Source organism: Schistocerca cancellata, chromosome 4 (assembly GCF_023864275.1).
Source record: "Schistocerca cancellata isolate TAMUIC-IGC-003103 chromosome 4, iqSchCanc2.1, whole genome shotgun sequence".
NCBI classification, from domain to species: Eukaryota; Metazoa; Arthropoda; class Insecta; order Orthoptera; family Acrididae; genus Schistocerca; species Schistocerca cancellata.
The window spans coordinates 714,726,548-714,740,232 of record NC_064629.1 but is presented as its reverse complement, the minus strand read 5'-3'; the positions used below and the strand labels follow the sequence as shown (position 1 = coordinate 714,740,232).

At 39.3% G+C, this 13,685-nt stretch overlaps 1 protein-coding gene across 1 annotated transcript in view; it reads right to left on the bottom strand.

Moving 5' to 3' along the window:
* The window catches only part of LOC126183725 (zinc transporter 2-like), an 88,505-nt gene that overhangs the window by 64,611 nt on the left and 10,209 nt on the right, over positions 1 to 13,685 (bottom strand). Inside the window, exons 2-3 of the mRNA XM_049925919.1 lie at positions 6,782 to 6,919; positions 3,838 to 4,000 (exon numbers count right to left, since the gene is read on the bottom strand). Of these exons, the coding sequence (XP_049781876.1) occupies positions 3,838 to 4,000; positions 6,782 to 6,919 (301 nt within the window). The remainder of the gene's footprint in view (positions 1 to 3,837; positions 4,001 to 6,781; positions 6,920 to 13,685) is intronic.

Genomic DNA, 13,685 nt, shown 5'->3' with positions numbered 1-13,685 from the left:
GGGAGTAGTCGGTGAAGCAGTCTGAGCAGCATCTCCCTTCGATACAACAAAATATTTCTTCTTCCACTCATTGTGCCTTTTCTTAAGCACTCGACCGCTGAAACGGGGCATATTGATATCCACAAACCAAGTACGTAAAACAGGTACGAGCAAAATTCGTCAAATACGCAAAATTGAACAGATAAACAACACAAAGCAAACTCTACAAGTAAACACACATGGTTTAGTGTTTACGTTTACTGATATGAACAGTCATTTGTCACAGAGATAAAGCCATACAACGCTGGAAAACAAAACACTGTCTAATTCCGCAAAGATACCCTGCTTGCAGGCAGCAGGCAGCGGCGTCAGAGGTGACACACAAAGTCGCTACAACTGTTTACACGATGTGTCAACTTTGCAGCAATAAAAAACACACTTAGAATTCACTTAGAAGAGTGAAACTTTATTTGTTTTACTCAGAAAACTCCAAATAATTTTACAATGAAAAAAACCAAAAAACCTTAATTTTGTCATTTTCATTGTTCCGGCTCCCCGTAACTTTTACTGATCATTGTGATAAAAAAATTAAAAAAGGAAAAGCATTGCTATAGTGCAGGTTCCAAATTCACAAGAATCACAAGGCAAAAATTATACAAGACAATTAAATAGAGTAATACAAAAAGAAACACATTAATGAGGATACTCACTAAGGAAATAATTAACAGGCCAAACAAACATGACATCCAATGTCAAGTTCAGAGGAATGCTTTCAGAGTCCTTCAAGATAAAAGCCAGAGTCAGGCAGGAAGATGGGGGATGGACATGAAAAATGAAAGGAATGGATGGAATTTGATTTGGGTGCAAGAAAAAATGAAACAAAGACAGACTGTCGGACACGACTGTGGTAGTCAAAAGTACTCTGCTCCAGAGACGAGGCTAAGCAAGTTTATAGATCTCTCCTCAGAAGATATGTATATAACCAACATCAAGACAGCTCCTAGATGGATGACATTATGAATAGAGAAATCCCTAAGCAAAGGGATAGAAACTAGTCTGACAGAAAAAGCAGCTGTGTGGACACAATGAATTTAGCATACAAGCTCATTGTGAACATCTACTAGATTAGATTAGATACACTTTGTTACATCGATCCATAAAGAGAAGATCATCAAGGTTGTAGAACACATCATAAAACAAGCATATATAACTCATATTTATAAAAAATATATATAAGGTAATGTCCGTTTCACAAATCCTAAGTGAAATGGTCATTGTGAATGTAGAATAAATCAAAAGATATTTTTGCTCAATAGGTAATACAAAACTTGTTTAAAAGAATTCGTTTGATCGATGCAACATTATGACATTACCAGACAGTGGGCTGCTATGAAGCCTTATACACAGCAGGAAGTCTGAATCTAATAAGAACAAGATTGCTTAAGAGGATAGCAACTGTCGAACACAAACTCACAGCAGGATATTGAAATCTTAAAGAACAGCAGACAGTGAAATCAAGAATTATATACCCAATTAGAGAGGAAGTTGAACACCATCAAGAAAAGAAGGAATATGTTTTTACTGTCGTTCTCAGTGCAGGTACCAAAAGTTTAGTTTCACTCAGCAGGAAGTGAAGCAGTGGCTTGTGGAACTAATGACATTTCCAAGTCATTGGTAATCACAAAGTTCACTTAGTTAATGGCTGTTAGAAACAGAGTCCAAAACAGTGCAATGTTGTCAAAAGTGTACAATATCAGTCCAGAGCAAACACCAAAAGATCAAAAACTACAAAACAATGACCCTACAGTGTATCAAATGGTGTGAACTGAAGGCTACAAGTGACGTCAGGTAAATAGCAGTATGCGACTATGTCCATGTATTTAAGAGCAGAATGCCACTAGAGGGCATGCTCATGCTCATTGTACTCTCATGCTCACTGTACTCTTGGCTTGTGCCATCTGCAGACCCACAAGGAACTGTATCTACTTGCTGGCTGCTGTATTTCAGACCCCATGGTGAACGTGCAGTTTGATGGGAATCTGCATTAGCCTGATACAAAAACGTTAATTGGACATGTCCTTAGAAAGGACCACAGCAGGGAAACACAACAGATATTAAAATTTCTAACGAGTAAGAGAAACAAACTATACTGGATTCAACAGGTGAAAAGGGATTTGAAAGAAATGTGATTTCAGGAAACAGATTTACAACAAGGTAAGTTTCAAATACTAATTAAGGCTGTCATAGGTTTTCAGGGCAGAATTAGATCAGGACAAAAACAACATGCACAAAAGAGTAAAGTTAGTTCCAAAGTATGAGAATGAAAGAATACTAGACATGGACAAAGACTATAAGAAAATAAGCTGACACGATGAAACAGCCAGAATAAAACTTACAATGTGATATTTTAGAAAAATGTTCAGAAGAGTGAAGCAGCAGTCAGTACATGCTCAGTTCCCAAGAAAGAATGAACATTCTGGGTACATATGATTTGATTTTTTCATGCTGGAATATAGTGCTGATGTGAGCAACCATTATCCATTTAACCAAAATAAATGTTGATATTCTGTGATGTCCTACCTAACCACTACTTTTAATTCTATACAATGCAGCCAAATACAGTGTGAATCAGTTATGGCAAAGGCGTTGCTGCAGCCCGCATTTTAATATGTTGCATTAGACAAGTATGACTACACGACACACAATTTGAAATTATCGACAATCCTGCCTGTGTGAATTAGATATCAGCTATTGCTTTGGAGAAGTTTTAACAAAACATCACAGGAATCTGCTTCAGTAAACACCACAAACTATACTTCTCAAGTCTCCTTAAGAGCTCAAAAGACACTATTTCTTGTCCAGCCTGCTCATATGGCGTGAATGAGTATGAGAAACTGTGAGGTACAATGTAAAAGTCAATATAGACTATCGATATACTATCAGCAGATGTGGTTTCTTGTTTTGTTTCACAAGATTCTGTAGGCTCACTTTAAGATTAATTGGTCACAGTCACAATTACCAGTTTTAAAAACAAAGTGATGTGTTAACTCAAGACATCCTATGAATATGGGCATTCTAACTACAAAATGGCTCTCATGAGCCCTGAACTGTTACCCTGTGTCTCATTTTGTTATGACCTTAAAAATGATGTTGATATTGCCTTTTAGACAATAAAAACATATGCAAATATGCAGATGCATTTGTGTCAACAGCCAAAAGAAATCAATAAAAAGTAGAAGACCCTTTTAACCACCAGTTGTGCAAATGTTTCAAAATGCATGGGAATTAAATTTTTGGCACAATTCATTTTCATATTACTGCTTCAGATACAATTGTATCACAGAAACTGTTACATTTCTATATCACAATATGTTTAAGGCTGTGATCTGCTTTATGAACACCATAGTTTTCCCAGACAACAAGCATCATTTCAGTAGTACTGAGGTACCTTCAGAGAAAATGTTTTTGTTGTCTAACCTGCAAATATTTCCAATGGGAGAAAACTATTACATTATCTGTTAGATGACAATTTTATCTACACTATATGATAAAAAATGTTAGCTTGCCTTATGTTAACCTACCTGGTTCTGAGTTCTTAGTATAGGGGATGGGGTGAACAAAACTGGCTGTTAGGAAGGAAAATATGCATCTAAACAACAGTAACTAGTAGGCTTTAATGCTGGTTCTGGAAATGTCAAAGTTTATTCTGTTATATACATCTTTTAATTGCGTCCAGAAGAGATAAAAATAGTTTCTGCCAATTTACTGTTTGCTGTATGATTTGGGAACATGAAGATCATTGCTATGTTTTCTGAATTTTTGCATAGATTGAACAAATAATGTATATGAGAAGTTTACCTGCCCTGAAGAATCCAAAAGTAAATTTCCTTGTAGGAGAATGTCTGCTTAACCAGATGGCAAATAAACTAACAAGGAATGCAACAACATCAGACATAAGATGCACTGCATCTGTCATGACAGCTAGGCTCCCAGCTGCATAGCCACCTATTATTTCTGCAACCTGCAAAATCAAATGCCATTACAACAAACACGTTGATATAAAATGTGATGCTTAATTTGTAGTAATTATTGTACAAAATGAGTGTAATGTATCCATCCACAAGTCATACCATCAAAAACAACAGATTCTCTTTTAGGTGGTGTAACGATAAAATACTGGGCCTTTATTTGAGAGCAGTACAAATTTCAATATGATTGTTCTGACTAACATTTATAGTCATTAAAATACTCAAGATATGAAATGAAAATTCTTGAAGGAGGTCATATCTGTTCTCCAAAAGTTCCCAAACTGGTGTGTGTTTTGTTCCTGTAGCCCAAGCCATCAATGGTACATCCTATTATAAGAAATAAAGAGAGTGAAACTTTCCAAATTTAACATTATTTCTTTATTAATGAGTTTGCTTTGTCCACTTTTATCTCGATCCCACACATTATGAATTCTAATATGGCTTCTCCTCTCCTTTTTGGCAGCATGAAACAAACTGAAACTACATGGCAAATTAAAACTGTGTGCCAGACTAAGACTCGTACTCTGGACCCCTGCCTTTTGCGGGCAAGTGCTCTACCAACTGATCTACCCAGGCCTGACTCACAACCCATCTTTGCAGCTTTACTTCCACCAGTACCTAATCTCCAAACTTCACAGAAGCTCCCCTAGAAACCTGCAAAACCAGTGCTCCTGGAAGCAAGGATATTGTGGAGACATGGCTTAGCCACAGCCTGCAGGATGTTTCCAGAATGAAATTCTCACTACGCAGCAGAGTTACACTGATATGAACCTTGATGCCGAATTAAATCTGTGTGCTAGATTGAGACTCGAACTCGGGACCCATCCTCACAGCCTTAGGTTCACCAGTACCTCATCTCCTACCTTCAATATTACAAAAAAAAAAACCTCACAATTCAACTTGAAGAACTGCGATCAAGTACAACTCATTTATGAACAATCTACACATTGAGTACAGATAAAATTTGTCTTACAATCAGAATACAATCTGGATTTTACAGCCATATAAAAAGGTCCCTGTACTTTCTTTGTTCTTCCTGTCCATGCTCCTGCATTTGGCTACACTATTAGATGCAACCAACTGTATCAGAAAAGGCTGCATGCGCCAGAACAAAAGCCAGCAGAAAGAGCATTTGGAGTTTCGGTGATAGCTGCAATTGGGTGATATCTTGGTCTTACTTCTCAAGTCTTAATTGAAACCCAATAGAAGCACTAAGCTAGGAAGAAAGATTAAGGTTTCAAGCCCCTTGGACAATAAAATCATACAAGATGGAGCACAAGCTCGGATTTAGCAGAGATGCGGAAGGAAAGTGGATATGTTCCTTGAGCATACAAGAAACTGAACTAGAGGATTGAACTTCACACAGCTTGGTGGAAATGGTTGAAGATGGCAAATACTACCTTATCTAATGACAGTGCTGAGTGCTCAGTGCATATGGCCATGCACACTCGCTCTGATGTGCCCACTTGCGCATATGTTGCGAAATCTCATGGGCAAAATGTGCTTCAGTTACTCACCGCAACACTTTACACTGCACGGTTAACACCAGCGTTTTATATACCGGTGCTGAAATCAATAGAGTCCATTCCACATTTAGACATAGATTTTACAATAACCACCATTCTTTTAAATATTTGTGGTGTTATCTAGATTGAGGCCATTAAATACAGAATATTTGTCAATATCTATATCTTATTGCCAGGAAGTTTAATATCTATATGGAGCACAAAATAGAATGTTCATGGCCTTGCAAAAGGATCTAATGCTGTGGTTACCTCAACTGGTTAGCAAACAATGAGAGAATTCTATATGCTGATGTGGCAAAAATCATGGGATAATTCCTAATATTGTGTTGGATCACCTTTTACCTGGCATAGTGCAGCAACTCAGTGTGGCATGGATTCAACAAGGTGCATATAAACACAGTCCACATCATTATGGAGCCACCACCAGCTTGCACAGTGCCTTACCGACAACCTGGGTCTATGCCTTCATGGGATCTGCACCACACTCTAACCCTACCATCAGCTCTTACCGACTGAAATTGGGACTCGTCTGACCAGGTCACATTTTTGCAGTCATTCACGGTCCAACCATTTGAGCCCAGGAGAGGTACTGCTGCCAATGTCATGCTATCAGCAATGGCACTCACATCAGTCATCTGCTGCCATAGCCCATGAATGCCAAATTTCGTGGCACTGTCCTAACGGATACATTCGTAATGCATCCCACATTGATTTCTGCGCTTAATTCACACAGTGTTGCTTTCTGTTAGCACTGACAACTCTACGCAAATTCCGCTGCTCTCAGTTGTTAAGTGAAGGCTGTTTGCCACTGTGTTGTCCATGGTGAGAGGTAATGCTTCAAATCTGGTGTTCTCTGTACACTCTCGAAATAATGAATTCCCTAACGATGTCCAAGATGGAATATCCCTCAAGTCTAGCTTCAACTGCAATTCCATGTTCAAAGTCTGTTAATTCCCATCATGCTGCCATAATCATGTCAGAAACCTTTCCACATGAATTACCTGAGTACTAACGACAGCTCTCCCAATGCACTGCCCTGTTATACCTTGTGTACACGATACAACCACCATCTGTTTGTGTGCATATCACTATCCCATAATTTTTATCACCTCATTGTATTCCACTACTATGTTATTATCTGACTGGCAGCAGCAGACGTCAAGAAGAACTTGTTACTCTGAATAAAAAATACAGATAAAGGATATTGTAGAAATGAAGGTGCAGTCCCTTAACAAATTCACTACTTACCATGAAGACAACGCACATGCCAGTAGCCAACAACAGTTTCCTGCATTCTGATGAAGTATAAGGTTGCGATGAAACATGATGACAGTGTGTTGTCTCACAAGGTGTGAATGTTGTGATGTTGCTGTCGCCATTAGAAAACTGAAAATAAGAGAACAGAGCTGTAGCCAGTTTAGTGAAAGCAGCCACTAAAAAACAAACCTCACATACAACAAAAACAAAAAGAACGACACATGATGAAGAAATTCTCAATGGGATGGAAATCAGTAGATGTGAAGTCCATGTACACACAAACAAATGATTACAATTTCAGAAAACTTGGATGATTTACTCAAGAGAAAGAGCTTGACAAATTGAGCAAGTCAATAACATGTTACTCCATCTCTGGCCCTTGTCCAAGCACTTATTCGGTTTGGCATTGACCGATAGAGCTGTTGGATGCCTTACTGAGGGATATTGTGTCAAATTCTGTCCAATTGGCATTTTAGATCAACAAATCCAAAGCTGGTTGGAGGGCCTTGCCCATATTGTTCCAAACATTGTCAACTGGGGAGAGATTGGCAACCTTCTTGGACATGGTAGAGTTTGTCAAGCATGAAGACTGGCTGAAGAAACTAACCGTGTGAAGGCATGCACCATCTTGCTGAAATGTAAGCCCAGGATGGCTTGCCATGAAGGGCAATGAAACAAGGCGTCGAATATTGTCAACATACTGCTGTGCCATATGAGTGCTGTGGATGACAAGGAAAGGGGTTCTGCTATGAAATGTGCTGTCCTGCAAGAGTGCTGTGGATGACAACCAAAGGGATCCTGTTATGAAACATAATGGCATCCCACACCATGACTCCCAGTTGTCAGGCCGTATGGTAGGCGACAGTCTGGTTGGTATCCCAGTGCTGCCCACGGTGTCTCCAGACATCTTTGGTCTGGAATCTCCCTGACTGAAGTAAAATTGTCTTCAATGGTGAGTCGCTTCAAGCTGATACCCGAAGACCAGAGGAGATATGCCAGGATATGCCCGAGACGGCAGTGGGTACCAACCTGACTGTCACCTGCCACAAGCCCAACAACCAGGAGTGATGCTCTAGGGTGCCACTTCATTTCATAGCAGGATCTCTTTGATTGTCATTTGCAGTACTCTTACAGCACAACAGTATGTTGATAATATTTTATGCCCTGTTTTGTTGCCCTTCACGGCAAGCCATCATGGGCTTACATATCACCAAGATGCCCTTCCACAAATGGCGAGGATTTCTACTGCATGTCTACACGTTTGCCAAACCCTACCTTGGCCAAACACGTTTGCCAAACCCTACCTTGGCCAAGAAGGTCACTGGATCTCTCGTCAACTGGAACTTTATGAGCATGGCTCTCCAACCATCTCAGTATTTCGATGATCTAACATGCCAATTGGGTAGAATTTGACATAATAGCTCTCAGGAGGGCATCCAACAACTCTAACAATCAATGCTAAGCCGAATAACTGCTTGCAAAAGGGTCAGAGATGGACCAACACATCACTGACTTGCTCAATTTGTGACACACTTCCTCTTGGATGAATCATCCATTTTTTTCTGAAATTGTATCATTTGTTTGTCTGTACATTAATATGACATCTACTGATTTCCATCCCATTTGGGTAATTCCTTCATGGAGCATCATCTTTCTTTTTGTCTTACACTGTATATCAATTCTGTAACAGGTACCATCCATAAATTTTCACCTTCCTGTTGCATTTACATTTATCTGAAACTTAGGAGTTTCATACACTTAAATATTGTACAGCATAACTGCAAGAATTATTCAGGGCAAGAAATATCTTAACAGGACTCACATGGAGTATTCAAAATAAAGTCTGAATTGAATGAATATCTCTCTGCAATTGCTTTTGCTTTGTACTGCTAACGGGTAACAACTGCGATTCTTAAAATGTTCTTGGATGATTAAATGGTGTGCTATTTTTTGGGCATGCATCAAGAACATAATTATGTTCTGAAATTCTGGGCCTATACCTTTCTGCCACAGCCACGATAAAGCTGTGACGGACCTCTGGCATGAATTTACACCTCAAAGTCAGTTATGGATTTGATAATATTATGTTTGCAAGATTTTCTGCTTAAATAATGGAAGAAGAAACAAAATGTTCCACTTCCATGCCTGCCTTCTGGTGAAACAAGTACTGGTACATCTTCGCATCCAGAATGTAAGACCACATACAGTCATTACCAAGTTGTTGTTAACATACGCTCCAGAGGGGGCAAAATATACAGGTATTGGCAGATTACACAGGCATTCACAGGAACTACAATGAGTTAAATGCAAACATCTTTAGTAATGGGTGTAATATTGGTTGGAAATAATAAATTACATGTCATGAGAGGTGTAGTTGTTTATCAGCTTGTATTTACTGGCCACCAGAGGGTGACCCAAACGAATGATCAATATTCTAAGACATCAATGAAAGCAAAAATCATACAGAAATATGCTCTATTCCAAATGTGTCTAAGTCAGAACACATTTAATTTATATCTTTTTCCACTATTGATGTGGGACTTTTATTTTGTCAGGCTATTGGCCTATTCTTTGCTTTGCACATGTGTGATCTGAATATCTTTTCTGCCGTGAAACTCTGCAATCAAATTCACATCAACTGTTGTTTGTTTCGAATAAATGAGTTTGACTGATTACAAACTCATCAGAGGGAAATAACGGGTTACTCTGTATCTCAGCATGGTGGAATTTAACAAGTCAGCAACTTTCATGTTATTATAAAACTGTTAAACTGTCTTAAGTGATGCTGGAATTTTATTTATTCCCCGATGACTAGTTTCGGGCAGTTCATCCATTATCAAATCATCCAGAGGAAAAAACACAATAGATGTTACAATAAATCACAATAGAGACATTATAAAATTCCAACACTGTCCAAAGGTACGTAACATACCATTGTATGCAAGTCTTGTGTTACAACTAGATGTGCATTACAGGCTACAAAACATTTAAACATTGCACTATACTGCTCTAACAGTCCACAGGTGTACTGCCAGTCCATAGTGTCCAATGAGCTGTATACATGTGGACTGTTCGAGCAAAAAATACGCCAGGAGAAACTGAAGAATCACATTGCACTATACTGATTGCACACTTTTACTTGGCCCCTGAGCAGAGGATCCTGGGAGCAGAAGCTTGCGACTAGCTCACAGCACATACACTGCTGAGAAAAGCTCCGCCTCCTTCTGCCACAGTAGCCAGCTTATAGCTTATAAAAGATATGAATATGGAATGGATTAATGTGTCGCAAAGTGATACAAAAGATCACGGCCAGTTGGTAGCATGTCCAGGTATAGCCTATCCACTCATTTCTGTATATGATATTAACAATCAGTATGCATAACACTGCACATTGATAAACACTGCATTCGTAACTGTTACTTATTGTTACAGCACACATTTCTGTTTCACAGTTGAGGCTGCCACTGAGCATAAACATTCCAGAGTGCCACAAAGCCAGTCGACTTCCACTGATCACAAAGGAGAAAAGTAAAAGTGTGTGATCAGTACCACATAGTGTCAGCATGTGAACACTGCCGTATGTCAGAATGTAAACTGATACTGAGGAGTACCTCCAGTGAACATATAAGAGGCCTAGTGGATTGGGGTGCTTTATTCTAAAATAACTGAAGTTTACAAAATCATTGGTAAAGTACAATATTAACAAATTGCGAAGAGTCTACACGATAAAATGTTATAAAATATAAAAATTAATGAACATTAGGTAATCTGATGCCACACGTGGTGTACTCTAAAACTGTCACACAAGGGAAGGCTTTATGGCAGATCAGCTACACTAGAAACAGATTAACAAAACATAGACTGATGTAAGGTGTTTGTATTGTGTGGGTGTGATGTCCCATATTATACAAACTTGCACAATTGTAGTTATGTTCTTCATTAATATCAAACATAAACACAACAAAATATCATTCTAACTACAGAAGTAAATACATGAAATGAGAAAATAATAAAAATAAAAAGAAGGGTTATGGTAGCACTTGTACAAAAGGGTTTGTATGTTTGACAAAGATAAGAGTCATCTAGGTGGAAGCGTTACACTAACAGTACTGTTAAGACATAAAATTACGAAGCTACTGTTGAAGCAGAACAACCCGCCATGTTAGCCGAGAGTGCTAATGCGCTGCTTCCTGGACTCGAATAGGCACGCCAGCCCCAGATCAAATCCACCTGGTGGACTGAAGACGAGGGCCGGTGAGCCGGCCAGCCTGGATATGGTTTTTAGGCAGTTTTCCACATCCCACTAGGTGAATACCTGGCTGATCCCCACATACTGCCTCAGTTACATGCCTTGCAGACATCTGAAAAACGTTCGCACTCTTTCATGGTTACACTAGACGCAGACAGCTGGGGTACACTATTGTCGTCCCAAGGGGATATGGGGTGGTGGCAGGAAGGGCATCTGGCCACCCCTTAAAATTAGCCATGTCAAATCTGTACTTAACCCTGCCGACCATGCGCACAATTCGGGACACAGGTAGTAGCAAAAGACTGTTGAAGCAGAACTGCAAAAATTACTGGGGTTACAAAGGAGTATAATACCAGACTATGAAATCTGCATAAAAAGTATTGTATGCCACACAGCAGTATTTTTTATAAAACATTATATAATAAACTGAAACGGTGGAATACACTGAAACCCAGATAATGCAAAGGTGTACATCTGTAACTCCATTGTACGGCTGTGTGCCACTTTGCTTAACCATGTGTATTGTATATGATACTGTCATCCCCTTCCCTTCTGTTTTGTTATCTCTCCACATATGTTTGGACACATAGAAGGTTTACAGTATTAATATATACCGCTTTATTATATAGTGTATTAAAAAAATGCTGCCATGCAGCATACAATGCTTTTTATGTCAATGTCTTAGTCTGCAGTTATACTCCTTGTAACTCTCAGTAATTTTTGCATTCTGCTTCAATAGTAGCAATGCAATTTTATGTCTCCATGTTTTGTACTGTAAGAACAATGCTTCAGCAAAGATCACTTGTTATCTTTGTCAAACATACAAACAAAGCCTATTGTGCAAGGGCTACCATAACCCTTAATTTTACCATTTTGTATATTTAACTTCTGTAGTCAAGATGGAATATTGTTCCATTTATATTTGATGTACGTGAAGAATGTAACTGCATCCATGCCATTTTGTATAATGTGAAACACCATGCCTACATTATACAAATACCTTACAACAGGCTACGATTTGTTAATCTGTTCGTATTGTAGTTGATCCGCCATAAAGTGTTTCCTTGTTTCCCAGTGTGATAATTTTAGAGTACACTGTGCGCTGTCAGTGTACCTGATGTACATTTATTCTTTAATTCTATAATGTTTTATCACATAGACTCTATGCAACTTCTTGAGATTGTACTTTATCAATGATTTTGTAAACTGTAATTGTGTTACAATAAAGTACCCCAATTCTTTGATGTTTACTGCCACTAGTGGCCTCCAACTAGTTTACATGGTCACTGGAGGTACTCCTCTGTATAGATTTACATTCTGACATACAACAATGTTCATATGTTGATGCAACATCTACATATTTTGTGGCCCCCATGAACCATAGACCTTGCCATTGGTGCAGAGGCTTGCGATACAGATAGCTGTACCGTAGGTACAACCACAACGGAGGGGTATCTGTTGAGAGGCCCAATAAATGTGTGGTTCCTGAAGAGGGGCAGCAGCCTTTTCAGTAGTTGCAGGGGCTGCAGTCTGGATGATTGACTGATCTGGCCTTGTAACACTAACCAACACGGCCTTGCTGTGCTGGTACTGCGAACGGCTGAAAGCAAGGGGAAACTATTGCGAACGGCTGAAAGCAAGGGGAAACTATGGCCGTAATTTTTCCCGAGAGCATGCAGCTTTACTGTATGGTTAAATGATGATGGTGTCCTCTTGGGTAAAATATTCTGGAGGTAAAATAGTCCCTCATTCGGATCTCCGGGCGGGGACTACTCAAGAGGACGTCGTTATCAGGAGAAAGAAAACTGGCGTTCTCAGATCGGAGCGTGGAATGTCAGATCCCTTAATCAGGCAGGTAGGTTAGAAAATTTAAAAAGGGAAATGGATAGGTTAAAGTTAGATATAGTGGGAATTAGTGAAGTTCGGTGGCAGGAGGAACAAGACTTTTGGTCAGGTGAATACAGGGTTATAAATACAAAATCAAATAGGGGTAATGCAGGAGTAGGTTTAATAATGAAAAAAAAATAGGAGTGTGAGTAAGCTACTACAAGCAGCATAGTGAACACCTTATTGCGGCCAAGATAGACACGAAGTCCACGCCTACTAAAGTAGTACAAGTTTATATGCCAACTAGCTCTGCAGATGATGAAGAAATTGAAGAAATGTATGATGACAAAAAAGAAATTATTCAAATAGTGAAGGGAGACGAAAATTTAATAGTCATGGGTGACTGGAATTCGATGGTAGGAAAAGGAAGAGAAGGAAACGTGGTAGGTGTGTGGTGTCACCGCCAGACACCACACTTGCTACGTGGTAGCTTTAAATCGGCCGCAGTCCATTAGTACATGTCGGACCCGCGTGTCGCCACTGTCAGTAATTGCAGACCGAGCGCCACCACACGGCAGGTCTAGAGAGATGTACTAGCACTCGTCCCCAGTTGTACAACGACTTTGCTAGCGACTACACTGACGAAGCCTTTCTCTCATTTGCCGAGAGATAGTTAGAATAGCCTTCAGCTAAGTCCATGGCTACGACCTAGCAAGGCGCCATTAACCATTTCTATAGAAAGTCTCACTTGTATCATCAAGAATGCTGTATACAAATGATGGAGTAAAGTTAAGTATTTCAGCATCTACGTACTTTTCT